The 27,351-nt window shown below is 38.6% G+C and overlaps 1 protein-coding gene across 3 annotated transcripts in view; it reads left to right on the top strand.

Moving 5' to 3' along the window:
* The first annotated feature begins 3,839 nt into the window (after positions 1-3,839).
* The window catches only part of LOC105048541 (1,4-alpha-glucan-branching enzyme 3, chloroplastic/amyloplastic), a 50,167-nt gene continuing 26,655 nt past the window's right edge, over positions 3,840-27,351 (top strand). For 2 of the 3 annotated variants that reach the window (XM_010927873.4, XM_029265544.2), the window contains exons 1-7: positions 3,840-4,271; positions 4,378-4,449; positions 4,592-4,656; positions 17,316-17,993; positions 24,105-24,277; positions 24,351-24,440; positions 26,555-26,630. In XM_010927873.4, the coding sequence (XP_010926175.1) occupies positions 3,967-4,271; positions 4,378-4,449; positions 4,592-4,656; positions 17,316-17,993; positions 24,105-24,277; positions 24,351-24,440; positions 26,555-26,630 (1,459 nt within the window). In that variant the 5' untranslated portion in view covers positions 3,840-3,966. The remainder of the gene's footprint in view (positions 4,272-4,377; positions 4,450-4,591; positions 4,657-17,315; positions 17,994-24,104; positions 24,278-24,350; positions 24,441-26,554; positions 26,631-27,351) is intronic. The other variant, XM_010927874.4, reaches the window with a different exon arrangement.

Below are 27,351 nucleotides of genomic sequence, written 5' to 3'. Positions count from 1 at the left end.
AGCAGAACGGCTCCGCCCGGACTCCTACGGGAGCCGGACTCCGCCATCGACAGCAGAACGGCTCCGCCCGGACTCCTACGGGAGCCGGGCTCCTCCATCGACAGCAGAACGGCTCCGCCCGGACTCCTACGGGAGCCGGGCTCCTCCATCGACAGCAGAACGGCTCCGCCCGGACTCCTACGGGAGTCGGGCTCCGCCATCGACAGCAGAACGGCTCCGCCCGGACTCCTACGGGAGCCGGACTCCTCCATCGACAGCAGAACGGCTTCGCCCGGACTCCTATGGGAGCCGGGTCCTCCATCAGTAGCAGGGCGGCTCCGTCCGGACTCCCATGGGAGCCAGACTCCTCCATCAGTAGCAGGGCGGCTCCGTCCGGACTCCTACGGGAGCCAGGTTCCACCTGCAACTTCGACTCCGAGAGGGTTCCACCCGGACTCCTACGGGAGCCAAGCTCCGACCTCAGTCTCCGACCTCAGTATCGGCTACTGGAACCGGACTCCACCCGCGACCTCAACCAAAGGGGGGACTCCTCCCGGACTCCTGCAAAGGCCGAACTCCGACCACTACCGAGCCTTGATCAACAGATCTGCGTCCCTTGGCAGATAACAATAACAGCCATGGACCTGTTCCACTTCCTGTGGCAGATTCCGTGCGGCTCCACCACCCCCTGCGACGGACCCACTACTCTCTGACGGGCTGTACAATGGCCACGATTCTGCTCCGCTCCCTGTGGCAGGTGCTGCACGATCCCACTACTCGTTGACAACTAGCGACAACGGACGCCGCCCCACTATCTACAACAGGCCCTACGTGGCAGGCTATGGCGATAGCCACGGGTTTACCCCACTATCTTTCGCAATCAATTCCCCTGACCATGGGCAGCCCGCTACCAGGCGGTTACAAATGTCGCCATCAATCCTTTGCCTCCTCCGCCTATAAAAGGGAGACCCAGATATGTTATTCTTTAAGCTCCTTTTCTTTATCTCAAAACTCTGCTAAATTCTCCATTCGGGCACTCCATTCTTGTTGAGGCAGAAAACTGACTTGAGCGTCGGAGGGTCTTGCCGGAGCAACCCCACCTCCGGTTTAGACTTCCCTTGCAGGTCCCGACGGCGACCGCGGCTTCTCCGACTCCAGCTTCTCTGGCGCAGACGAATTTTCGCACCAACAAGAACGATCATTTACCGTACGATCGTCGCGATCAGTGCCTCCGTGGTCACCACCGGGTGCGGAGAGCTGGGTTCTGCTATGGAGGGTAAAGGAGGGGCCTCTTCCCGACGGGAAGAGCGCCTCACTGATCCGATAGTTCTCTATCGCTGAGTCCTGATTTTTGTCATCCCGAGAAGTTTTTCAAGCTCTATGAAGTACGAGCTGCACCCCCTACCTGGCGCGCCAAAATCTATTGCAGCCAATCCTCTCGTCGTCTGATCACCAGGAACGGGCACCTGCAAAGAAAGTCCACACTGATCGAAGATACCTCCGGCGGAGATCCTCTGAGGGTCAAGTCAGAGAGGAGATTAGGCAACAGTGGAAAGAACTAGGGGCTCAGCTTGAGAAAGTTTGAGAGAGCTTGAGAAAGCTTACCAAAACTGTTGTCTTACTCCGTTTTATAGTAGAATGCGGTATGGTCCCGTCATTAATGGTGCAGACAACGGAGAGTTGTCAAATCGCTGGGGGCTGTCAAATTGACGTGGGTTGTCAGGTCATCAGAATTAACCCATGTCCTTAGCAGGACAATGCCCCAGGACGGTCGCACAGTATGTCCTTGACATGACAACAGCCCATAGTGGTTGTACGGCATTTGGACGGGTTGGCCAACTATATGTCGGTATTCGACTGCCGGAATGTCGGGTGATGACTCGAAAACACCGTCGGCTGATATGGTGCCTTGTGAAAGTCGGACGTCGGCTGCCACCCCCGACAGTGAGTCGGTGATATGGGTTCGACCGTTCGATCGGTTGGAAATAGTATTGGTCTGTTCGGCCGGCATACCTTCAATCGGATATTATCGACAGTCATTGTCGGAGTCGTCTGTCCGTCTGGTGGGTAGAGTCGGGCGTCGGTCGGACCGTTTCGAAAATAAGTCGGCATATAGGGGTCGGTCAGTATATCCCAACACCAGACATAACTCCACAATTCATTGGATTTATTTTTCATATCCAAATTCTACGTTCCATGTCTCTCATAAAACATAGAAAGTCCTACTTGGTGTCTGTAGGCACTCCAAGAAAGGAAATGCTACATCTAGATTTCCAATGGGAACTACCATTTTCATTTTCTAAATGCATCTTGTCTTAAGTAGATGTACCAACAATAAAAATATCAAAAGGGGTATGCAAGAAATAGCACGAAATTGACCAATCAAAGAAATGGATTTGGAAAAAAAATCGATTTTTTAATTTGTTTTAAAACATCAAGATAGCCCGAAGAAGATGACCTAAACTAACATCATAGAAATTTGTGGAAAAGGATTTGATAGATCATGAATCACTTTCTGCCTAAGGGACAATAGATATATGTATATATATTGGTACATGACAATAGATGTCTTAAAAAGAGTAAAATAAAACATAAAACACATACCGGAACTATCTTACTGGTCATCTACAAGGATCAAAATTTTAGCTTCAGATCTCATTTTTCAATATTCTTAATTCGATTGTTTATTACGTCATATTGTAAAGCACATTTTCTCTTCTTTCACTTGATCTCATTAGTTCTGATATGTTGTATTGTCACATTTTGACGCGTTGTTTTAACACTAGCGTGCATCTCGTCTCCACCAAATTTCGTATGTGAAGCTAAGAAACGTGTCCAACAAATTACTTGATCCTATACTAACAAAATATGACAAGGCAATCGCCTGTTTGAACCTACTCCCAAATTTGGTTCTTATTGGGATATATCGATCGATCCTTTTTACGCCGACTCACCTTCGGATCTGTCCGACCAACGTCCGACTTCACCGACCGCACCGACCGACGACTGCCGACAGTAGCTGCCGACATTATCCGACCGAAGGTATGTCGGTCGGACAGACCTATTTTATTTCCGACTAGTCGAGCGGCAGAGCCTAGATCACTGACTCACTGTCGGGGGTGGTAGCCGATGTCCGACTTCAGCGAGGCATTAAACCGACCGACGCTGTCTCCAGATCATCATCCGATGTCCCCACAGCCGAATATCGACGTATAGTCGGTCAGCCCGTCCAAGGGCTGTACGACCGCTATGGGCTGTTGTCTTGTCAAGGACATGCTGTGCAGTCGTCCTGGGGCATTGTCCTGTCGAGGACATGGATTCGTTCTGACAACCCACGGCGATTTGACAGTCCATGACGATTTGACAACTTCCCAATTGTCTGCACTATTAATGGTGGGACCACATCACGTCCTACTATAAAAAAAGGGTAAGACAACAGGCTTGGTAAGCTCTCTGACGCTCCCTCCAGCTCCCAAGCTTTCCCTAGCCCTCTTGAGCTGGGTCTCTGATTTTTCGCTGTTGCCTAGTCTCTTTCTGATTTGACCGTCAGAGGATCTCCGTCGGAGGTATCTTCGATTCGTGAGGACTTCTCTTGTAGGTGTGCGATCTCGATGATCGGGCGACTGAGGGATTGACTTGCAACAGTTTCAAAGTTTTCTACTTAGGAGCGGTATTTGCTCTGAGTCGCGATCGGACTTATTGCATGTCCGTCTTTTTATCCGCGTGCAGTTTTGCGTCTGCTCGTTGGGTGATAACCTAATTTTTCCCGTTAGGCATTAGCCTGATTTTTGCACGCTAACAAAAGAGACGGTCGGCCACCTTATAAGCCCTCCGGCACTTGACCCTTTAAATATCCAAGCGGCGGGCTTATCATCAGAACCCACCCACAAAATTCAGAATCGGCAGGGGGAGCGAGAACCGACCTCCCCCATCGCCTTCTCCATTCTTCTTCCTCTTCTTTAGCCTACTTCCGTCCCAGTCGCCACCATGCCCTCCTCTCTTCTCCTATCGGCCCACTTCCTCCTCCCTTCTAAAGACCGGATCTCGCCCTTCTTTGGGCAATCTCCTCTCAGGAACCCGGGGAGCAGTAGCGCCGGAACTTTATCCCCTCGGCAATGGAAGTGGAAGTGCAGCTCTTCAGCCCAGGAACAGCCCCCGAAGCAGCAGCAACAGCAGAAGAAGCCACCTCGGCGCTCCCCAACCAACAAATCGGAGCCCAACGCCGACCCGGTCGGCTTCCTCTCCAAGAAAGGCATCTCCGACCGAGCGTTCGCTCAGTTCCTCCGTGAGCGGTACTCTCTTCCGAACTATACCCACAAGAACCTAATCTTATTATTTCTTTGATTGTTTTCTTGTTTTGTTTTGCAAGGTTTAGCCTTGTCTTGACTTTGTGTTCAGGCATAAGGCCTACAAGGACCGGAAATTCGAGTTGTTTTCCCGTTTTATTGATTTGAAGGAGGCATCTGCTGGGTGGGTTTCTGATGAGTCTTGATTTTTGATTTTTTTTCCCCCAATGCAAGAAATTATCGGTTTTTCACCGTGTTTCATTCAAATGTGTTAAAAATTATGGAGGTGTGGTCTAATGTGGCTTGTTCTTGGTTGGTTCGGACAGTTATGAGATATTAGGGATGCATCGGCACAGGGAGCATCGGGTGGATTACATGGAGTGGGCCCCAGGTAATGCTGATTTCCCGTTTCTTTTTTTTTTTTTTGGCCTTGGTGAACTTCCGAATTCTTCTATCTGGTCTGACAGATGGATTAGTTGTGTATTGGAACTTCTTAATTATCTTGCAAGATGTGGTGCTGGTTTTCTAAACATGCTCCATTGAGACTGTACCTCAGTATAACACTTGATACCATAATCCGACCCTTTTTTTTTTAAATTTATATGTTCTGTTTCAGGAAGAGCTGCTACCTGATAATGGTAAAGTAATTGATGGGACGGTTCATATTGTATTTCTATATGTCTTTCCTTCAGTAGAATCTTGGATCATCAAAGATAACTTGCTTTTGGTGGTTTTTGAATCATGGTAAACTCAATCTTAGTGAACTACTAAGTTGATTCCAATTACATATTATGTCTTTGAGTTGCAAATGCATTACTGGAACATATGTGTAAAAATGCAACTAGTCTTTAACATCGTCACATGGTACAGTTACTTGAGAACACCAAATTAATTATATTCCAAATATTATATTAACTTAAAGATCTTTGGATCTTTCTTATATGTTTTAGTTTGATTGAAAATTGTAGGCATTAAGTTCAATGTCAGAGCTTGTTTCAACTAACCCAAAATTGTACAGATTAACATGAATATGTAGCAGTTGGCTTTGGCTGAAACGATCCAATGCAGGTTAATGGCTACCTTTTTAGTACATTAAAACCTTGGAAAATCTGCAAGTACATACTTCGTTCTAGGGAAAAAAAGAGCTAAATATGATGTGTAATATTAACAGACCATTGAATGTGGCTATATTTGAGTTGAGCATGTAGATGAAGCCACCTATGCACTTGCTGTCATTTGCCATGTTCATGTTATAATCTTTTATAGAATGTATTTGAATTGTGTATGTGCATGTTGTCATTTGCAGTATGCACAAGGTTCTATCTTGACCTTTAACATGAGAAAACAGATAACAAATGTGTACTGATAGGTTATTATGGTGCATTATATTCAAGTTGACTAACTTTTGGCATTACTGAGCTAGCAAATATGTTGCGAATGAGCATTCTATTCAAATATCAGTAACTTACCATTTTGATCTCTTACAGAGCAAGTAATCCAGTTTGGACGTGTTGGTTGTCATTGTCTGTGCAATAAGCTCTCTAATTGACACCTCTTTCCTTGACCATTTTAGTAATCATTAATTTGCTTTTGAGTCATACATGTTAGAAGTTGTACCTGAGATCCACCCTATTACTTTATAATTAACATTTAAAGGTCTAAACAATTGACTGAAACCGACAATATTCAGAGCCTTTCAGAACATATTTACTTGTTTGCTGGATATGGAGTATTTATGAGGATGAAGTTGTTTATAAGAATATGCCATTGGATTGAGGGATTGACTATAAAAGTACATTTTGAAAAAGAGTCAATATATGCACATACCCAAATGATGACATCCATGGGTCAAAGAAATTTTGAAAACAATGTGAAGAATCTGGAAATTGATAATGGCAAAATGTGGTCTGATGATTAAAGTTTAAGCCAAGGTTTCCAGAACTGATACCGAGCCCCGTACCAGTTTTGCTGCTGTACGATATGGTACCGCATACCGTACCATATCGTGTGTGGGTACACCATGGCGTACCGGTTCGATACCGGTATGTTGCCTTTTTTTTTTGATTTTTTCAGTTGAATTTGATTTCAAAAAAAAATTTAATTACTTTTTAAATTACTTTATATCCAAATTAATATTTATTTATGTCATATAATAATTCTATCATAAAAAAAATAAGTCTAAAAGACTAACACAATGCATTAAATATATCTAAAGTGCAAATTATAAAGAATAATATGCTAATATCAAGATCTCTGCTGATCTAATATCTCATCGAGTATCTGTGTCGCTCGTAGATATCTGGATCATCTACATACTCCAGAGAAACATCAGTCCATCCCTCTAATCAAGTAGCACTATAATCCTGAATATTCATCTCATAAGATGTTCTCTCTGAATTGTAAGACGTATCAGATCTCTCGCTCAAACTCTGACTCTGAGAGGTATCCTCGGGATGATAGTATGGCTGTAGAAGAATCCATCTAAATATGTCAGTAACCAAATCCGATCCATAAGATACTCCGGACTGCATAGGATAGTAGCCACTGGAAGCTGATGTCTCGGATATACGATATCCATATGGATCATAAGCTATTTGTGGGTGATAGGATCCATAATACGAGGATGATCCAGATATATCTATGGATTCTACTCCACGTGCAAGGTCATCTGCAGTTGTATCATGCGCTGGACGACCTCTGGGAGGCCGTTGCCTATATGAGATCGTCTCCTCACGAGGTCTATCAGGTCACCACTGTGGTCCCTATTTTATGTGGCATGTATAAATTGGGACTCACTGGTGAATCGAATACCATCTTGTGGCTGTATCTCATGAATAGTGGTCTCGTATCTTTCAGTTCCTACCTGATCATCAGATCCATGACTGCTATCATCACTCTCACTATTGCTGGTCTCTGAATCTGAGTCAATTGACTCCTGCACTCTCGAAGATGCTGCAACCGCTGTTTCTTTTTTTTTGCCTTTTTGAGCTCCCTCGGTGCCCCTCTGTGACTGTATTATGCCCTCGATCCAAGATCGCGAGTCGAAGGTCATGGCAACCGCCGCATACGTATGGAGAACTCTTTCCTACAAGCATGCAAGACATCTCGTCACGATATCAATGCATCATAGTGGAATAAGATTTTGAATAATTATAATTCAACTTTAAATTTAAACAACTAAATCAAATGTCTTACAAAATAAAATTTCATAGTCTTGCAATCAAATCTCAATAAATTCTAATCTAAAATAAAATGTCAAAGTCTTCCTCTAATTTGCTCTCCCATATTGAATCTTTGAATCAAGCTAGATCTCTAGATCTGTAAAAACAATAAAATAAGAGTAATGAGCTAGATAGCCCAGTAAGTAATGATTACCTCGACTAGATAATTCATGTGATAATATAAATTGTAATTATCAAAATACAGTTTATCATTAATTAGTGCATAAATATAATCAAATTTGTTTTCAAAATGTGAATTCAATAGTATTAGTATCTTTCAAACATTCCGATACATAATCATATATCTGATTTGGAAATCGAGCGTATTCAAAAAAATTCGATTCAAAATAATTTCACTTAACTCATCAGTCTTTCACCATGACCATACTTATACCTTGTGGCTAGATCAGAATATCACACTTATATCCTGTAGTGGGATCGGAATACCACACTTATATCCTGTGGCGGGGCCAGAATACCACACTTATACCTTATGGTGAGGTTGAAAACAAAATTATGAGCTCAGAATGCCAAGGCTTAACCCCCAATTGGCGCAGTTCGGAACATAACCAGACTGAGAGTCCAAAATCCGATTCGTATCAAAACTTTTTTTAGAGAATAATGCTTATTTCATAATCAAATTAGAATATGTATATAAGATTTCGGATCAATAAATAGTTACAATAGGATAAGAAAATATTAATTTTCATTCAAAATATATTTTCATAAGATTGATAAATCATATATAAATCCTTAACAATTTATTCAATATTCAAAATAATATTATATAAATGAAAAATCTAGAGAAGGTGGATTATTACTTACCTCGCACTCCAACAAATCCACACAACTTCAAAAATTTCTCTTTCCAAACCTAAATCCAAAATCATATTTTTATCAAACTTTAATCATTATTTTCAAAATAAAAATTCTAAATTCTTACAGGACTGGATAGCTATGTGGTAGCACCCGACATCCAGTTGGTCTAATCTAGGACATCAAATCGATTCACTACAAATCAAGGGTCAACAAAGAATATTACGATACAATCGATGATGAAATCTTATGATGCTCGACTCGATCAAGATGGAAATCAGTAAACCGTCCGATAGTCAACGATTTAGATTCGTTCATCAGGATCTATTAAGACAAAGGATCTTTTTAAAATCCAAAAAAAATCTTAGCCAGGACATAATCCAAAAGGTGACACTTTTAGAGAGAGAAACTGATAGAGAGAGAGAAAGTGGAGAGAGAAAGTCAGGTTTTTTAGATAAAGAAAGTGGGGATTTCAAGCTTAAAGAAGGGAGAGATGGAAGAGAGAGAAAATCTCTCTTTTTTTTCTTTTCTTCCCTTTTTCCTTTTTCTTCTTTTTTTTTTTCTTCTGCAGTGAAATAGAGGACTTGCGTCCTCTCTTTTCTTAATGGAACAAGGGACTCTTTGTCCCCTCGTTCCCGAGGCAAAGGAGGTCCTCCTCTCTGGCCAACGCTGCCCACAGCTAGAGGGGTGGTTCCCGACGATGACGACAACCATAGGCTTTGGTGACTGGCGGTGGCCTAACGGCGTCGGATAGACCAAAAAAACTTACGAAAAATAGGAGAATTCAGTAGCTTCAATTTTTAAGAAGAAATCCAGCAAGAGATTAGCTGAAATCCGAGATTTAGGGAATCCAGAAGAAGGGAAAGAGGGCAAGTCAAAGATTGACGGGTTCTTACCTGATTTTGAAAAGCATTGGTCTGATTTTCGATGGCCAAATCAAGTTCAAACTGTCGATACTTTGAGAAGAAATCAAGGAGAAAGAACAACGATCTTTGGTGATTTTCTGGTGTTGATGAATCAAGGGGTTGAGGTCCTTAAATAGATCTCTAAGGGAAGAGTTTCAATTCGATTTCAATTAGATTTTTGAGTGGTTTTTAGACTCTCAATCGGTGAAAGAGTTCTTCCGCGTATTCCTTAGTTCCTACTAAATTTCTAGCTTCCCACATATGTCCAGCACGTGCAACGCACGTGCTGGTTCTTTCTTTTTTTTTTTTGTATTATTGATGTTTTAAAAAAAGCATGTAATTTCTTCTCTTTTTTTCTTCTGGTTTATGCTTTAAGATCCATGCGTTAAGATTTTGAGGTATCACATTATCCCCCCCAAAAAGAAATTTCATCCTCAAAATTTTTTTGGCTTAAGTCTTCTAAAATTTAGAATTACTTTTATGTCAAATCATATCATCCTTTAATTTCTAAATCGAATTTTTCATCATAATATCTGTCAAATCAAATGACTGTTTTGATCAATTTGAAAATAATTCAGATCATTTTGCTTTCGCTGTGCACTCTGATTTAAATATATCAATGTACTTATGTCAAATCTAAGTTTCTAAGTTATGTCACAATTAATATAAGTCATCATTTCAATGTTTCTAGTGTCTATCCACCACTAATGTCTGATTCTATGTGTCATAGTTTGTCTACTTATGCTCTGATATCATATTAATTATCGCATCTCCGACTCGAGATCGTGAGTCGAGAGTCATGGCAATCACCGTTTATTTATGGAGAACTCTTTCTCACAAGCATGCAAGGCATCTCGTCATGATATCAATGCATCACAGCAGAATAAAATTTTAAATAATTATAATTCAACTTTAAATTTAAACAACTAAATCAAATATCTTACAAAATAAAATTTTATAATCTTGCAATCAAATCTCAATAAATCCTAATCTAAATAAAATGTCAAAGTCTTCCTCTAATTTGTTCTCCCCTATCAAATCTTCGAGTCAAGCTAGATCTCTGAATTTGTAAAAATAATAAAATAAGAGTAATGAGTTAGACAGCCCAGTAAATAATGATTATCTCGACTAGATAATTCATGTGATAATATAAATTACAATTGTCAAAATACAGTTTATCATTAATCGGTGCATAAACATAATCAAATTCATGTTCGAAATATGAATTCAATAGTATCAGTATCTTTTAAACATTCATATACATAATCATATATCTGATTTCGAAATTGATCGTCTTCAAAAAAATCCGATTCAAAACAATTTCACTTAACTCATGAGCCTTTCATTATGATCACACTTATACCCTGTGGCTAGGTCAAAATATCACACTTATATCTTGTGATGGGGTCGGAATACCAGATTTATACCCTGTGGCGGGGTCAGAATACCACACTTCTATCCTATAACGGGGTCGGAAACAAAATCATGAGCTTAGAGTGCCAATACTTAACCCCAATTGACATGATTTAGAACACAGCGAGGCTGAAAGTCCAAAATTCGATTCGTATCAAAACTCTTTTCATAGAATAATGCTTATTTCATAATCAAATCAGAATATGCATATAAGATTTCAGATCCATAAACAGTTACGACAACAGTATAAGAAAATATTAATTTTCATTCAAAACATATTTTCATGATATTGATAAATCATATATAAATCCATAATAATTTGTTCAATATTCAAAATAATATTATATAAATAAAAAATCTAGAGAAAGTGGATTATTACTTACCTCGCACTCTAACGAATCCACACAACTTCAAAAATTTCTCTTTCAAAATCTAAATCCAAAATCTTATTTTTATCAAACTTTAATCATTATTTTCAAAATAAAAATCTTAAATCCTCACGGGGCTGAATGGCTATATGGTAGCACCCGACATCCAGTCGGTTTAATTTAGGACATCAAATTGATTTACTACAAATCAAGAGTCAACAAAGAATGTTACGATACAATGGATGATAAAATCTCATGATGCTCGGCCTAATCAAGATGGAAATCGGTAAACCATTTGACAGTCAACGATTAAGATCCGTTCATCAGGATCTATCAAGACTAAAGGATCTTTCTAAAATCCAAAAAAATCTTAGAGGGGACATAATCCAAAAGGTGATACTTTTAGAGAGAGAAACTGGTAGAGAGAGAAAATCAGATTTTCTAGATAGAGAAAGCGGGGATTTCAAGCTTAAAGAAGGGAGAGAGGGAAGAGAGAGAAAATCTCTCTCTTCTTTTTTTTTTTTTCCTTTTCTTTTTTTTTCTTTCTTTTCTTTTTCTTGTTTTTTTCTTCCGTAGTGAAACAGAGGACTTGCATCCTCTCTTTTCTTAATAGAACAAGGGACTCTTTGTCCCCTCGTTCTCGAGGCAAGGGAGGTCCTCCCCGTCCAATGCCACCCATAGCTGGAAGGGCGGTTTCCGACGACGACAACCACAGGCTCCGGTGACCGGCGGCGGCCCAACGACGTCGAATAGACCAAAAAAAGCTTACGAAAAATAGAAGAATTCAGTAGCTTCAATTTTTGAGAAGAAATTCGGCAAGAGATTAGCTAAAATCCGAGATTTAGGGAATCCAGAAGAAGGAGAAAAGGGCAAGTTAAAGATTGATGGGTTCTTACATGATTTTGAAGAGCATTGGCCTGATTTTCGATGGCCAAATCAGGTTCAAACTATCGGTACTTTAAGAAGAAATTAGGGAGAAAGAACAACGATCTTTGGTGATTTTCTGGTGATGATGAATCAAAGGGTTGAGGTCCTTAAATAGATCTCTATGGGAAGAGTTTCAATTCGATTTCAATTAGATTTTTGAGTGGTTTTTAGACTCAATCGGTGAAGGAGTTCTTCTGCATATTCCTTAATTTCCACTGAATTTCCAGCTTCCCACATATGTCCAGCATATGCAACGCACCTGCTGGTTCTTTCTTTCTTTTTTTTGTATTATTGATGTTTTAAAAAAATCATATAATTTTTTCTCTTTTTTTTGGTTTATGCTTTAAGGCACGTGCCTTAAGATTTTGGGATATCACAGATCGGCCTTGTCTCAGTATTTCTCGCACAAACCCCTAGCTGGATGACTCAGACATGGAGTCACGTGATGAATGACTCTCCTGTGATCCCTCAGGCTGTGGCTGATTGCTGAAACTCTATGTGAAATATTTCTATCTGCCCACTGTCCTGGATCCACCCTGATCTCTTTAGCTACCATATTGGTGGGTCATGGAGGGGATCAGATTTTGGCTCCTGCTGTTGGCCTGCAAGCCATCCAATCATCGGATTCTCATCATCAATGGCATAATCATCTATCATCGGATCCGTATACTTTCTCTATACTTCATCCTGGATACATATTAGCCTCAATATCAAATTATAGTACACATAAATAAGATCGTTGAGGTGCTTCTGTGTCGGACGATTTTTTTGTTTGCTGTGGATAAAGACGAAAGTTGATCAATTATGTTCACACCTACTAAAGGAGATCGTCTGAAAAAGAATACAGATGGCCATACTTTTCAAATTTGGTGCGGACTGTCCAAAATGAATCCACCATTCAGTTGTCAGAAAATTAAACAAAATTATATATTAGATTTTATGATATTAGTAGGCACGTAATGTCAACAAAGTCCTTACTGTTGATTTGTAATTTACTTGGATTCATCTTCTTTTTGCTTACGATAGCTGATGAGATTCTAAAGCTATCTGTCCCCTCTCTAAACTGTTTCGTCTATAAAAAATATATTTATTTTAGTGACAAATATATTATTATGTTAAATGGTCATATTTTAATTGACCTAACGTACCTCTTACAGACATATAGATGCAATTTCGGGATCGAACACCATCTTATATATAATATTACGGAGAGTAGTGAGAAGCTCATTATCCATATCTATCTTGGATATGCTGTATTGGAACCTCGGATTCAAATAGTAAGTTGAAAATAAATTTCACAAATGATTAAATAAACTTATACTAGTATAAGAAAAAAAATTTCAGATGATTCTTGAATTCATGCTTACTGGCTAGATGCAAATTCCTATCCATCTGATAGTGCCAGCGGCGCTCAATGATGTTGATGTATTCTTAAGTATGTTTGGGATCTATCTTATTGATCTATTTCTTTATCTTCTCCATCATGTGATACAAAAAACCTATCTGGGGGTATCTCTCGCTATCGACGCTGCGAAGCATCTCATATAATGGTTTGATAATTTTTACCATCTTATCAGCTCGTCAAAATGATTGACTGATCATCAAATTCTTCACATGACTTTTCTCAGTGCTGGCCCTCGGATATCTGCTATCATGTCACTCGGCACTGACAAATATTTGACGTAAGGCTGCTTTCTTCTGCAGAAGGATATCAAGTGCTATGTATTCTGTAGCAAACCGTGTAACACTCGATCTCAAGATCTCTCTCCCAGTATATTTTCACATCAATGACTGCATCCATGTATGATTGTAGATAAATTTAGTAATAGACTGGGCTATATCTACTGCCTACTGCACTTTACGAAGCTTCTCAATATCCATCAACATGAGGTCAATGTAATATGCAGCACATGATGTCCAGTAAATATGTGATCGCCACTTCATCAGTAATTCCTTAGCAGTCTTATATTGCGGTCCATTATCTGTGATGACCTGTACGATATTCTGCTCTCCAACTGAATCAATCACCTCCTCCATCAATCTAAGAACGTATGCGGCGTCGTGCACCCTATCTGAAGCATCAATTGATTCGTGAAAAAATATTTTTTCATTACAATATTTCAAAAAATTTATGATACTCCATCTAGTAGGATCGATCCAACCATTACACATCATCGTCAGTCCGTATATGGGCCATTTACTCTTGTAAGAAGAGATCCATCTCTCCAAATCTTCTTTATTACTGTTAAGAAGTTGACCATAGATATCCCTGGATGCTGGGAGATCTACATTGGGGCCGGCAGTGTTAAGAAGTTGACCATAGATATCCCTGGATGCTGGGAGATCTACATTGGGGCCGGCAGCTTGTATGGCTGAAATGGCAGACCGATAGTAAGTATTGTCTGCTGCATTTGCTGGAATGTGGCTAAAATAAAATCATGATCCAATAGCTCATCACATATCTTTCTTCTTATCCTTCTTCAGCATAGTGTCAATCCTCTAATATTTTAAATTCTTGTTAGAAAAAGCATGTAGATTCAAATCATGAATAGCGGCTCCTATTGGAATATCTCTGTCGGACTTTCTCCTACTGCGAAAAACCCCCAGTATTGATGAAATACCCCTCCTGCCTCTACTGACTGGCTCCCTAACAGAGATGGTTCTCCTGAACTCAGAGTCCTCTAGCGGTCGCAGAGTCAGATCCCGATTTATAGAATGACGGTCCAAATTGCTCTCTATATCTGGCTATCTCCTCCAGCCTGTACTGATCATCTAGACTTATTTGAATGGCAGCCTCAATCTCTGTCTCCTGGTTATATGGAGCATAGACCTCCTCTGACTCTCTAGAATGATAGAAAGGTGGCTCTCCAGCTTGACAGTCTACTTTTGCCCTCTTCTCCTCTGCCCTTTCCTTCGCTGCTTTCTGATCAGCGAGGTGCTTCTTCATAAGCTATCGAACCTCCTATGGACATTTCCGATGCATGGCCACATCCCGATAACCACCAGCCAAATGCATCTTCAACCTAGTCACATCTCCTTCCTTGAACTCTGTGCCTCACCATTTGCATCTCCAATGGTACCGAGCTGAGAGCATCTTACCATGCTCTTAGCTAATGTCACACTTTGACTCTTTCTTCTTACTCATTTCTGCAAGTTTAACAAAATATGACAGTTTAATAATTTTTTGATTTTATAATTTTTTGAATTTAATTTTTTAATAATTTTTTTAAAAATATATATTTAAAAAAATAATTAATAAAAATTAATGATTTTAATGTCATCATGTAGATCGTCTAATGATCTACAACATATAATGAAATCATACCAAAATCACAAATTTTGGTATAATTTTTTCTTATTTTTCTACTTTTTAGTGGTTGTTGGCCGCAAAAAGATGAAAAATAAAATATTTAGTGATAAAATGAAGGATGACCTTACTTCCAGTTGAAATTTGTCGCTCTATCAAAAGAGTTGTGGAATTTTTCCTCAATTTTTTTTGGGCTTCGTTCGCACCTGTCGTCGAAGTCTGAGAAGCTGAGAGCAAACTCTCGGGCTTCTCGGCTCTCAGGTTGAGGCTATCAAATTATTGATAGCGCAATCCCACAAAGGTAGACAAGAACCACCCCCTCCGGGCCCCCCACCCCCACTCCCCCCCCCCCATGTTGATGTCAGTACGGTTCGGTTCGCATGTGAACCGAGCCGAATCGAGCAGAATCGAGCAAAACCGCTCGGTTTTGAGTGGTTCGGCAGTGAACTATACCGAACCAAGCGGTTCGGTGCGGTTTGCTTGATTTTTTGAAAAAAGAGGGCGAACCGAATCTGTTACCTGCCGGTTCGGTTCGGTACGGGCCGTATCGGCTGGTTCGGACTGGGAAGGTAAACCATGGTTTAAGCATTGTCTTCTTGATTGTTGACTGCACAAAGAGGGAATAGAAACAAAAATATGCAGGAAAATATTAGGAGATAATACTATGAGTCAGTAAGTCAGGTGCAAGTTCTTGTTTGGACCAAATTTAATCAATTCACCCAGTGGGTTGGGTTCTGGCCACTTTAAGATCTATAGCCAGACATATTTGGAACTAACTTTTATCAGGTTTTGCTGCTGATCATGTCCAACTCTTCTAGATCTGTACTAGAAATAGTTGTCTGGTTTAGCATTTCCTAGTTAATGGGTCCAATTCTCATTATGGGTTGGGACTCTATCAACTTTAGTGTATCACATGCAGGTCTTCTCGGTCCACTAGCACCTCTAGGAGGGAATGGACAAAAGGAAAAAAGAGGTGAAAGAGAAGCAGATACTTATCACAAAGGGGTTCCTTTTTTTTGGGTGGGGGGGGAGGGAGAGGGCATCAATAAGATTGAAAAATGTTGCATATGGACATATATGAACCCTAGTTGAAGGGGGAGAAAGAAACAATGGTGCATAGAAAGGGTAATATGCCCTATTGGATGCTTGATTTCTTGCTTTCCCAGGTGGATGGGCCTGTTACCATATTGTGTAGGGAGAAGAGGGTTAAGAAATCTGAAGAGATGGTGAAAGTTAATTCCTAACTTTAAGATGTCATGGTACATATATTAACCGCAAATCCAATTTCGCTGAGATGACAAATAGGTTGTATTGTTTGCTTAAGGCATTTATGAGCAAAGTCCTTGCTTATGTCTGAGTGGCAATGTTTACTCCTGGAAGTATGACATGACTTGTTGTATATTGGAGGACTCAATAACACCACACCTTGTGTTTAAAGATTTACATGCTTTCTATGTGAATATAGTACTGTCTCCAGTATTCCAGTGCTTGAATAGTGTCATATAATATGACAACATAGTAGAACATTATCAGACTAATTGAAACCAACAGCAGTGTAGATTGTTGTACTTTCTTAGTGGACAAGAAATTGTGCACTTTGCTTGACCAAGCACGATGTCAATCCCAATGTTGGAGGCAACATGATTTATTTTGAAGATTCTGGAATCTATGTTTGCAGAACAAGAGGACTTGTTATCTTGGGCTTTTGTTGTTTGGAACTCTCCTTCACTACATTGACATCTGATGAATGCGACCTTGTTTGTTTATTTAGTGTGATTGTTGATCATAGAGTGAAGATTACAGATCATTACTGCAAAAATTTGAATTCCTATGGTACCAGTGCATGTTGGCGGCAGACCTAGATGCTGGCCTGCTCTTCTCCTAATCTTTAGATAGAACACATTCAGTTGTACGATCAACTCTTACTGTTCTTTCAATGCTGAAAAATCTGCTAGTGTTGGGAACATGGATCCTTTTTACTTACCATGGTTGGGGACTTCTGGATTTCTATATAAAGGTCAACTGACAATTTTAAATTTTGTCATCTATTATATCATGTTATATCTAATTACTTCATAAATATTGCTTCATAGGTGCTCGGTATTGTGCACTTCTTGGTGACTTTAATGACTGGTCGCCGACAGAAAATAGTGCGAGAGAAGGACACTTGGGGCTTGATGATTTTGGCTATTGGTTTATCATTCTTGAGGATAAGCTTAGGGATGGTGAAGAACCAGAAGAGTATTATTTTCAAGAGTACAATTATGTGGATGACTATGACAAAGGTGACAATGGCATTAATGTTGAGGAACTACTTAAAAGAATAAATGATGAATATTGGGAACCTGGAGAGATCTGGCCTCTGAAGTCACGTTTAGAGATGGTTGCTAAGTTATATGAACAGATGTTTGGTCCCAATGGTCCCGAATCAGAAGAAGAACTAGGTGAAATACCTGATGCTGAAACACGATACAAGCAATGGAAAGAAACCCAGAAAAATGATTCTGCCAACAACTTACCAAACTATGAGGTCATTGATGATGGAAGGAAGTTTGATATGTGCAGTGTTATAAGTGATCCAGTAACGCAGGAGGAATTTCGAGCAAAGAAACCTCCTCTTGCATACTGGATAGAAATGAGGAAAGGAAGAAAAGCATGGTTAAAAAAGTATATGCCTGCTATTTCTCATGGAAGTCGGTACAGGGTTTATTTCAATACTCCTGATGGGGCTTTGGAACGGGTTCCTGCTTGGGCAACATATGTTCTTCCAGGTATGCTCTCTTGGCCATTATGTAGTATTATGAATATTATGTTTAATTTCTCATTCTTGATGCTACTTCTCTTGAATTTTTTACTGACTTCCCTTTTGTGGGATGAGAATGTCATTTGGTATTCTTTTTCAAGATGATGCATATGGCATCAAATAACCATTGTCAGGGAAAAACTATCTTCTTCTTTTTAAATCGAGGAGCCTCTTTTACTTGGTCTCTTCAAAAAAAGAAAAGGTCTTGTGTTGAGACACGTAAAGTCAGGTGGATATGCCAGACATAAGGACCTCATATTTCCTACAAAGTTTTGGAGATATAACATGTTATTTGTAGATAGAGAAGGCCTTATCACTGGGGGATCAAATTCATTACTTGTCATTGAATTGGCTCACTGACCATGTGCAAAGATTAAATAAATCTATTTCAATGATCTTGTTCACCGGAGAATCGTTCAATTACTGCACCTAAGCTAACTTGGATTCCTAATTGTATGTTTTGGGGGATCGATCTTTCTTGTCAATTGCATCTTCTTTATTTGTTCTGATAACTCATCTTCTAATTCTTTTCTAGTAGAAAAATAATGATATTTTTATTTGTATTCTTGTTGGATAAGAATTACAATAAGTTTTCTGCATGTTCTTCGAGTTCCAATCTTAGCACTTTGCAAGCATGCCATCAAGAAACACGTGGTGAAGTTACAAAACTGTGCATTGTACCTCTTTTTCCAATGTAAGGGTTCTCTCTGTGTGTATATTTGTGTGTGTCCATCACTCCACAAGATGATTATGTTTCTCGGACCATCAATTAATGGATTTTTTTGATCTTTTTGTGCTAATATGTGCCACATGCCAGCAGTGGTATGATAGTGTTTTGGGCTTTAAGAATTGCATCATAATTGGTAAATTTGTGCTCCTTTTCGCTCTTCTCAATGTTTAGAATTTAGATGCAAATCGAAGGGTGAAGTTTTAACAAGTTTACAAGTTTTTCTTTAAAGGATGCATTATAGTCATCCCAACATTAAGCAAGTTGTTGTCTGTTTAGACTAGAAAAACCATATATTTCTAATCTATGAAGTGACAATGATTTTATGCTTAATGCAACTGATTTAATAGTTGTCCCTTTGAATTGGTACACCTTGAAACATGATCAACAAACTATTCAGTTCTATGGATCAAGGTTTTGAGTGCTGGCCCTTGCTGGGTCAATAGTGTCACCAACACTAGGTTGCCATAGCAACCATCAATTTTTTTTTTTTAACTTTTAATTATAAAGGGCCCTTTTTATGTTTAATTTTTTTTAATATTTTCTTTGAGGCATGAATCTAGATTTGCATCAGTATCCCAAGACACATATTGTGCTGGCTGGTGGTCAGCATGTCCATAATTACCAGAATTGGAATCATTGCTATGGTCTAACTGGAAGTTGCGGAACATGTTGTATGGATAATCAGTCACGAAGGTCACTAAAAAAGATGCACATTATTCATATAAATGATATTTGACCATTCTTTAATGGTTAATAGTGATTAAATTAGGTTTGCCGAACTATCTCAAATCGAACGGTTCAAGGCGTTCTAAGCCGTACTGGTGGCAAACTGGGATGGTTCGGACAGATAAATTGAAACACCGGATGATAGAGAGGGAAAGAGAGGAAGGGAGAGAGAGAGAAGAGGAGGGAAAGATGGGATGATGCCGTCGGAGGGCCGCGGAGGCCTCCGCAGCTCGGTGTTGCCCTATAGGACGTTTAAACGAATGAGAGGAGGGGGAGCAATAATACCGAAGGATCATACAGCCGATGGAGGGGCTGTCGGAGGGCGTCGGATAGCCGTCGTGGCCACTAGACAGCAAAAAATACATGGGCGGAGCCATGGCCATGGAATAGGAGCGATCGTCCCTATTCCCTCATCACGTTTTTTTAAAAATACTGATGAATAGTGAAGCGAGCAATGGGTTTATCAGCTTCACTGGATTTGCTGGCTTTATTGTTAGAGAATTTTTGTTTTAAAAAGTTAAAAATAGTGAAGCCGGCAAATCCATTGTTGGCTTCACCGTAATCTAGATTTTTTTTAAAAAAAATTCAGGAAATAGGGACGATTGCCTTTCTTTCACGCCTGTGGTGCTGCAGACATTGATTGCACCATCCAGCAGCCACAACGGCTAGCCAAAGGCCCTTTGGTGGCTTCCTTTCCCTCCTTTTCTTTCTTTTCCCCCTCTATCTCTCTCTCTCTCTTTTCCCTCTCCCCGGTTCGCTTCTTCTCTTTTGTATTGGTTTCCGTCGGTTTGGTTCGGACTCATACCGACTCATACCGCCGACTGGCCAGCACAGGTCCCGGTTCCAGTTCCAGTTCCAGTTCCAGTTCCGCCTTCCTTGGATTAAAGTCTTGATGTTAGTTATTTTAGGCACGTGATAAAGGCTGTTGATATCACTTGAAGTCATGCTTGTACTCTGCATATGATCGTAGGGAATTATATCTAAACTTGTCTTCCCTCTCAAAATTTTTTAACTTGAAAATTCTGAAGAATTAGCATGTAGCGCATGCTGTTATGAACTAGGATAACTTTTCATGTTTATAATCTTAAAAGTGTTGAGCTTAATTAGGCCATTTAGATGGAAAGCTCAGAGGTAATTCGGAGAAATGAGTCTGACGTCCAATATTTTAGCTTACAAGCTAATAAAGTTTACAAGGTCAGGTGGAAGAAATTCAGGCTAATTAACAGGAATCATATCAACATGCCTCTAATTTAGAAAGGATGTTGATCTCACTTCATTCTAACAAGTATAGGCTGTACACTTCAGTGGCATAAAATGCGAAGTGGGAGAAAACAAAAAGCTGATCGAGATATCAAAAGGTGGAAATGGAATCTAATGCTAATTTAAAATATTGACTTAGAAAGCAAGCATCATAAAAATCGATGTGGCCCTGTGATACCATGGCTGCAGAGAACAGTTTTAAGAGCACAATTTCAGATTGAGTTTGATTTGAATTTCCCCTTTGTAGACATGACCAACGGAAAAAAGGACGACGGCAAGTTACCTTAATCTGATTATTGAGTGAAAAGTTTGACATGCAACAAATTTTATTGCAAACAAGAATGGAAAATGAATTTATTACAAATTTACAAGTATCTTGGCAAGGCATACGAAGGTTGGAGATAGGGAACCAAGGGTGCATTGGTAAGCAAGAGAGGCATAAGAAGCTATTGGCACATGTGCATCATGATTATCAGAGTAAAGAAGCATGTAAAGGTGCAGAAACTAGTGTATCTAGCAGCATTAAGGATCAACTCAAAGCCCATTCATAAGGATGTTGTCACACAATAAATACTTCATACTTGGGAGTACATCTCCTAGTGTATGCTGTTTGAAGATTATGTAGTCTTAGTTGATTAAACTGATGCTTGAGTTATTGTTTTTTTTTTTAAAAAAAAGGACCAAAGATTGATGGAAAATTTTGGAGGCAAGGGAGGTGCTCTAGATTAAGCTATTTAAATATGAATTAGATGTGGAAAAAACAAAAAAGAAGAATGGAGGTACTGATTGTAACTGATGGATGAAGTCTCTTGTATTATATGTCTTTGCCATTTAGCATATAGAATGGGTAGCAGAAGTGGATGATACTTTTTTCGATGGTTCTTAAGAATGCTGGATGGGTGGAAATGTCTTGTAGCATTGTTGATAGACACATGCTTGGGAGACAAGGAAAAATTATATGAGATGAAACTTGGCCCGTCATGTTGTATATATATAAGTGTAGGATAATACGTACATGTGCAAGGGATGAGCATTTCAAATATAAGGATGCTAAGGTGGATATTTAGTAATATCGGGAACTAGGAACTATTGAAAAAAAGAAATAAAGAGGAAAGATGTTGCTCCAATGGAGAATAATATTTTATAATGTATATCGAGATGGTTTGATCATATATAATGGGGACTGAGAGAGGCCCTTGTAATGATAAGGTGATACAAATATTAGTGAAAGGGCCAAATAGAGGTAGGTATTTGATTACTGGCATGGAAGGATCTTAAGAGGCTTGATCTGAAAAATAAATGGAAAGGAGGACCCTAAAACCAGGCTATGAGTAGCTGGAGAGTCTGAAGTATTTTGGATGCTTTTTTTATGATATAATTTGTCAAAAAAAGATCAGATAATATCACGAAAAACTAATTCAGAAGTGTATATAGGGTAGTATGATTGTAATTTTGTTTTTCTCTGTTTTGCCTTCATTGCTCTAAAGTATATTTCCCTCCCACTTCTTTTTTTTTTTTTTGGAAAAATGATCATCTATACTATACAGAAAAGCATGAGTTAGAACCTTAAACACTGTCATCTTGGTCCTTGGTGGATCTTAATAGTTTCATCCCCACTCAATCAGAATGATAAGATCTAACCTGTTTGGTTCTAATAAGATTAGATCCTATACAACCCCTCTCTCTCCTTCTCCTGCCCCCCTCTATCTGTCTTTTCCCCTTTTCTTTCACTGTGCATTGTATGTAAAATATGATTTGCATACATATGTACATACACATATGCATATGTATGTATATGCATATAGGATCTAATCTTATTGGCACCAAACAGGTTAGATCTTATCATTGTGATTGAGTGGGGATGAAACTATTGAGATCCACCAAGGACAAAGATGATAGCATTTAAGGTTCTAACTCATGCTTTTTAGCGTAGTATAGATGATCATTTTTCCAAAAGAAAAAAAAAAACAAAGAAGTGGGAGGGAAATATACTTCAGAGCAATGAAGGTAAAAACGAGAAACAAAATTACAATCATACTACCCTTATATACACTTCTGAATTAGTTTTTCATGATATTACCTTGTCTCTTTTCGACAAATTAGTATCATACAAAAGCATCCAAAATACTTCAGACTCTCTAGCTACTCATAGCCTGATTTTAGGGCCCCTCCTTACCATTTATTTTTCAGATTATGCCTCTTAACTCTTAAGATCCTTCAGTGCCACCTTCATCCAGTAATCCAATACCTACTTGTATTTGGCCCTTTCATGAATATTTGTAGCACCTCATCGTTACAAGGGCCTCTCTCAATCCCCATTATACATGATCAAACCATCTTCATATGCATTATAAAACATTATTCTCTATTGGAGCAACATCTTTCCTTTTAATTTCTTTTTTTTCAATCCTTCCTAGTTCCTAGTATTACTAAATATCCACCTTAGCATCCTTATATTTGAAGCTCATCCCTTGCACATGTACGTGTTATCCTACACTTATATATATACAACATGATTGGCCAGGTTTCATCTCATATAATTTTCCCTTGTCTCCCAAGCATGTGTGTATCAACAATACTACAAGATATTTCCACCCATCCAGCATTCTTAAGATCCATCAAAGATGGTATCTTCTACTTTCGCTACCCATTGTATATGGTAAATGGCAAAGACAAATAATACAGCTAGGAGACTTCATCCATCGGTTACGATTAGTACCTCCATTCTTCTTCTTCTTCTTCTTCTTCTTCTTCTTCTTTTTGCATCTGATTCATATTTGAATAACTTAATATAGAGCACTTCCCTTGCCTCCAAAGTTTTCCATCAATCTTTGATTCTTTTTTAAAAAAAAAAAAACAATAACTCATGCATCAGTTTAATCAACTACGACTACATAATTTTTAAATAGCATACATTAGGAGATGTACTCCCAAGCATGAAGTATTTATTGCGTCACGCATCCTTATGAATGGGCATTGAGTTGATCCTTAATGCTGCCAAATACATTAGTTTCTGTACCTTTACATGCTTCTTTACTCCAATAATCATGATGGACATGTGCCAATGGCTTCTTAAGCCTCTCTTGCTGACCAGTGCACTCTTGGCTCACCATTTCCTGCCTTCGTATGCCTTGCCAAGATAATTGTAAATTTGTAATCAATTCATTTTCTCGTCTTGTTTACAATAAAATTTCTTGCATGCATGGATGTATGTATGCATGCATGCATTGGAACCTCCTCCAAAAGATATTTATAAGCGGAAGAACAAGCATAAAATTGATTTAGGAATCTTAGAGTGGGAGAATGTTAAACGTTCTTATGCTTGTTTTTGTAAAGTTGATTTTTTTTTTTTTTTTTAAAAAGATGCAGATGGAAAGAAGTCTTATGCAGTATACTGGGAACCTCCTCCAGAAGACATTTATAAGTGGAAGAACAAGCGTCCAAAAGTTCCAAAGTCACTTCGTATATATGAATGTCATGTTGGAATAAGTGGATCAGAGCCAAAAATATCTTCCTTCAAAGAATTTACTTCCAAGGTTGCACCTAGAAATGTTAAAATATTTTCATTATATTTGAATTTTATTTTCTTCTGACATTTTCTTTCCGCAGGTTCTTCCACATGTGAAGAATGCAGGATATAATGCCATTCAGTTAATTGGGGTCATCGAGCATAAAGATTATTCCTCTGTTGGTTACAAAGTGAGGAGTTTGTCGCATTTCAGTTATATCAGATTAAGATTGTTGTGCATTGCTATTCATTCTCAATCTTTGAAAGTTTGATGTTATATAAAGCTGTTTTTAATGTTGAGACCTTGAGGATCTTTGTAGTTTCATTGTAAATGTTCAGTAATTTGGGTCAACTCAAAATCAAAGGCCAATATGTTAGATTTTTAAAAAAAAAAAATACGCCAAGAGTGAAAGGAGAGGAAGACATTGGTCTTACCAATTCATTTAACCTTAGTCTATCTAAGGTTCTAAACTAGTGGATGTGGAATGTCAGTTTTGTTATTGGATTTTGTTGTTGTATTTGATTCACATGATGCATCCAGACGTTGATTAGACTGAATTGACAATCTTTATGAATATCAGAATAAAAAAACATGATTTGCAACATGTATCTTCTCTCATCCTTGAAAATGCCAATGCTGCTGACATTGTTTGTAACTTCTATAAATATATAGTGACTTTATTTTCCCTATGTATAAGTATCTTGATCTTTGAAGAAAGAAAGAGGTATGGAGGCTGTGTTACATGGACACATGGCATGGCATTGACAATTTGGCAGCTCATGACTCTCCAAAAATGGAGTTTCCTGCTTATATATGCTTGAAGTGTCGAAACTTGGCACTTTTTTTTTGGAGTGTCCTGTCAAAAACACTATTTCAATTGAAGACACTTCAGTTTCCAATTATATTACTACTGGATAATGTTAGTTCAAAATGCTGAGACTTAGTATAGTGAAGCATCCATATTGATGTCTATTTTTTCTTTTTCTTTAATGTTATCATGTCATGAGAACTTCACACTTAAAGTGCTACTTTATGCTTGTCATCGGCATATTTTTTAAAATAGTTATATTTCTGATCTGTATAAATTATATTGTATTGACATGTCCGCATGTTGGAGTTTTTGGAGGTTAAGGGTCAAACACTTGGGACACCTGGGCACTTAAAAAAGTTGGCATCTGTGCCAAGTGTCTAGGTAACACTGCTGTTGTTGCCTACTGGTTGATAATGTGTAAATAATTCATCAGGATGGACATCTATGCACCCTCATTCTGTTTTGAGAAAACTCTAGCTATGGGTGTTTAAAAGGAAGAAATTTCTTTTACTGACAAGAGCTCTTTGAAATTGTAGTTTCACAGGGTTCTTTAGAGCTGAGACTGTGTAGTGTAATCTGGCATTGTTCAGCAGAGGGTCTATGGTTTATTTTCTGGTTGTTTTTCTGTTGTAGGTCTGTGCTTCTGTCTTTTGCCTTTTCTCCATATCACTGTTACTGGTCTTAGTTACTCTTTCTTTTGATGAGGTAGTATGTTGGTCATTTTGTGTGTGATTTCTCTCTGGTTTGAAGGTAAATCTGTATGTTTCCTTCTCATCTGTAACTCCCATTTTATTGTTGATCAATATACTTTAAACTGATTCCTCCACTCCTACGTTTTGCTGGGACAGAGGATTTTGTCAGCATATTTTTACAAGTTTTAGAAATGGCTTTAGTATCTCTTAAATGTTATTCAATTATGAAATCTGAATGTTGCTTGGATCAAAATGTCATGCGTTATGATATTCCCATCTTAAAAATTAGTTACTGATTTTCTGAAAATATGACATGCATATTAGCTAATGCTATTGTGAATGACTAAGTTTATGATTATCTGTCATGCATTCCAATTATGGTAGCACAAATATTTCTAAATTAAGTTGATAAAAGTAAGATCATATATTTTTTGCTTATGTATGTGCTTATCTTGTTTTTGTTTAAAAGCAGAATTCACTTTGGTTTAGGGAGGAGTCATGACTAGAAGGATCTTCCCTTGAACGAATTTGTTAATTTACTTAATACTTAATTTGTTCTTGTATTTCATGTTATTATGTAGCATGATCCCCTTTTCCTGTTTTGTTTTGTTTTTCTTTTTGTTCGAGAAAGATACAACAATATCATTATATGTTTTGTTTCTTTCATTCTTGGAGCATGCTATTATTAGTGTTGTCAGGTCAGTGATACAGAGGTTTAATTGCATTCTCATGTCAACAGGGAACTCCATTTTTTTCCCCTTGCTAGTATCCTCTGTAATATATCGTGTTTAATAAATGCAGGTCACTAATTTCTTTGCTGTAAGCAGTAGATTTGGCACTCCTGAGGACTTCAAGTGTTTGGTTGATGAAGCACATGGTCTGCTCTTTTGATCTACTGTTTTTTTTTACTTTAGTGCTGTAAATATGTTCAGCTCAATACTGTTCTCTTGTAAAAGCTGTTAGGTAGCAGGTGCCATGGTAATTAAGTATACTGCAAATGAACAATGTCTAGAGAGGACCCATTTATGGACTTGGACTGGGATTTGTGTTTGGGGTTGGAGACTTTTATCTCCTAATGAATTTGGGTTCGAATTTGCATGAACAAGACCCAAATCCTACCAGTGAAATATAATACTGATATGGTAAGGTTTCATAAATTTAACAAAATGAGTTCATTTAAATAAAACAACTATTTCATGGTGTCAAAAAACCTTAGATAGGGCATGATAATGATTTGAGCTTCATGTGATATATTTTGCTACCTTTTAAACCTATATGCAAGATTTCCCATATCGGTTAATATTGTACCCTATCAGGCATACTGTACCATACTGGTATTGAACTGGTATATGGTACCATGCCATACCATCATTAGGTATTCCAAACCTTACTGTACTGTACCGTGTACTGATATTGTAATAGGATAGTACTGGAATGGGGTCTGGTACCGAGATGACAAATCTTGACTATAGGTGGCATTATGTTAACTTTCTCAATACTCATCTTAGCACTATATGAAACAATTTTACAGTTTGTGCAATTACTTGTTTACTTGAAAATTTTCAATTCTTGATGTTAAATTCAATTATTATTTTTTT

This window comes from Elaeis guineensis, chromosome 7, assembly GCF_000442705.2.
Source record: "Elaeis guineensis isolate ETL-2024a chromosome 7, EG11, whole genome shotgun sequence".
Taxonomy (NCBI): Eukaryota; Viridiplantae; Streptophyta; class Magnoliopsida; order Arecales; family Arecaceae; genus Elaeis; species Elaeis guineensis.
Note: the sequence above shows the minus strand (reverse complement) of the source record. Positions and strands in the feature narration are given on the sequence as shown.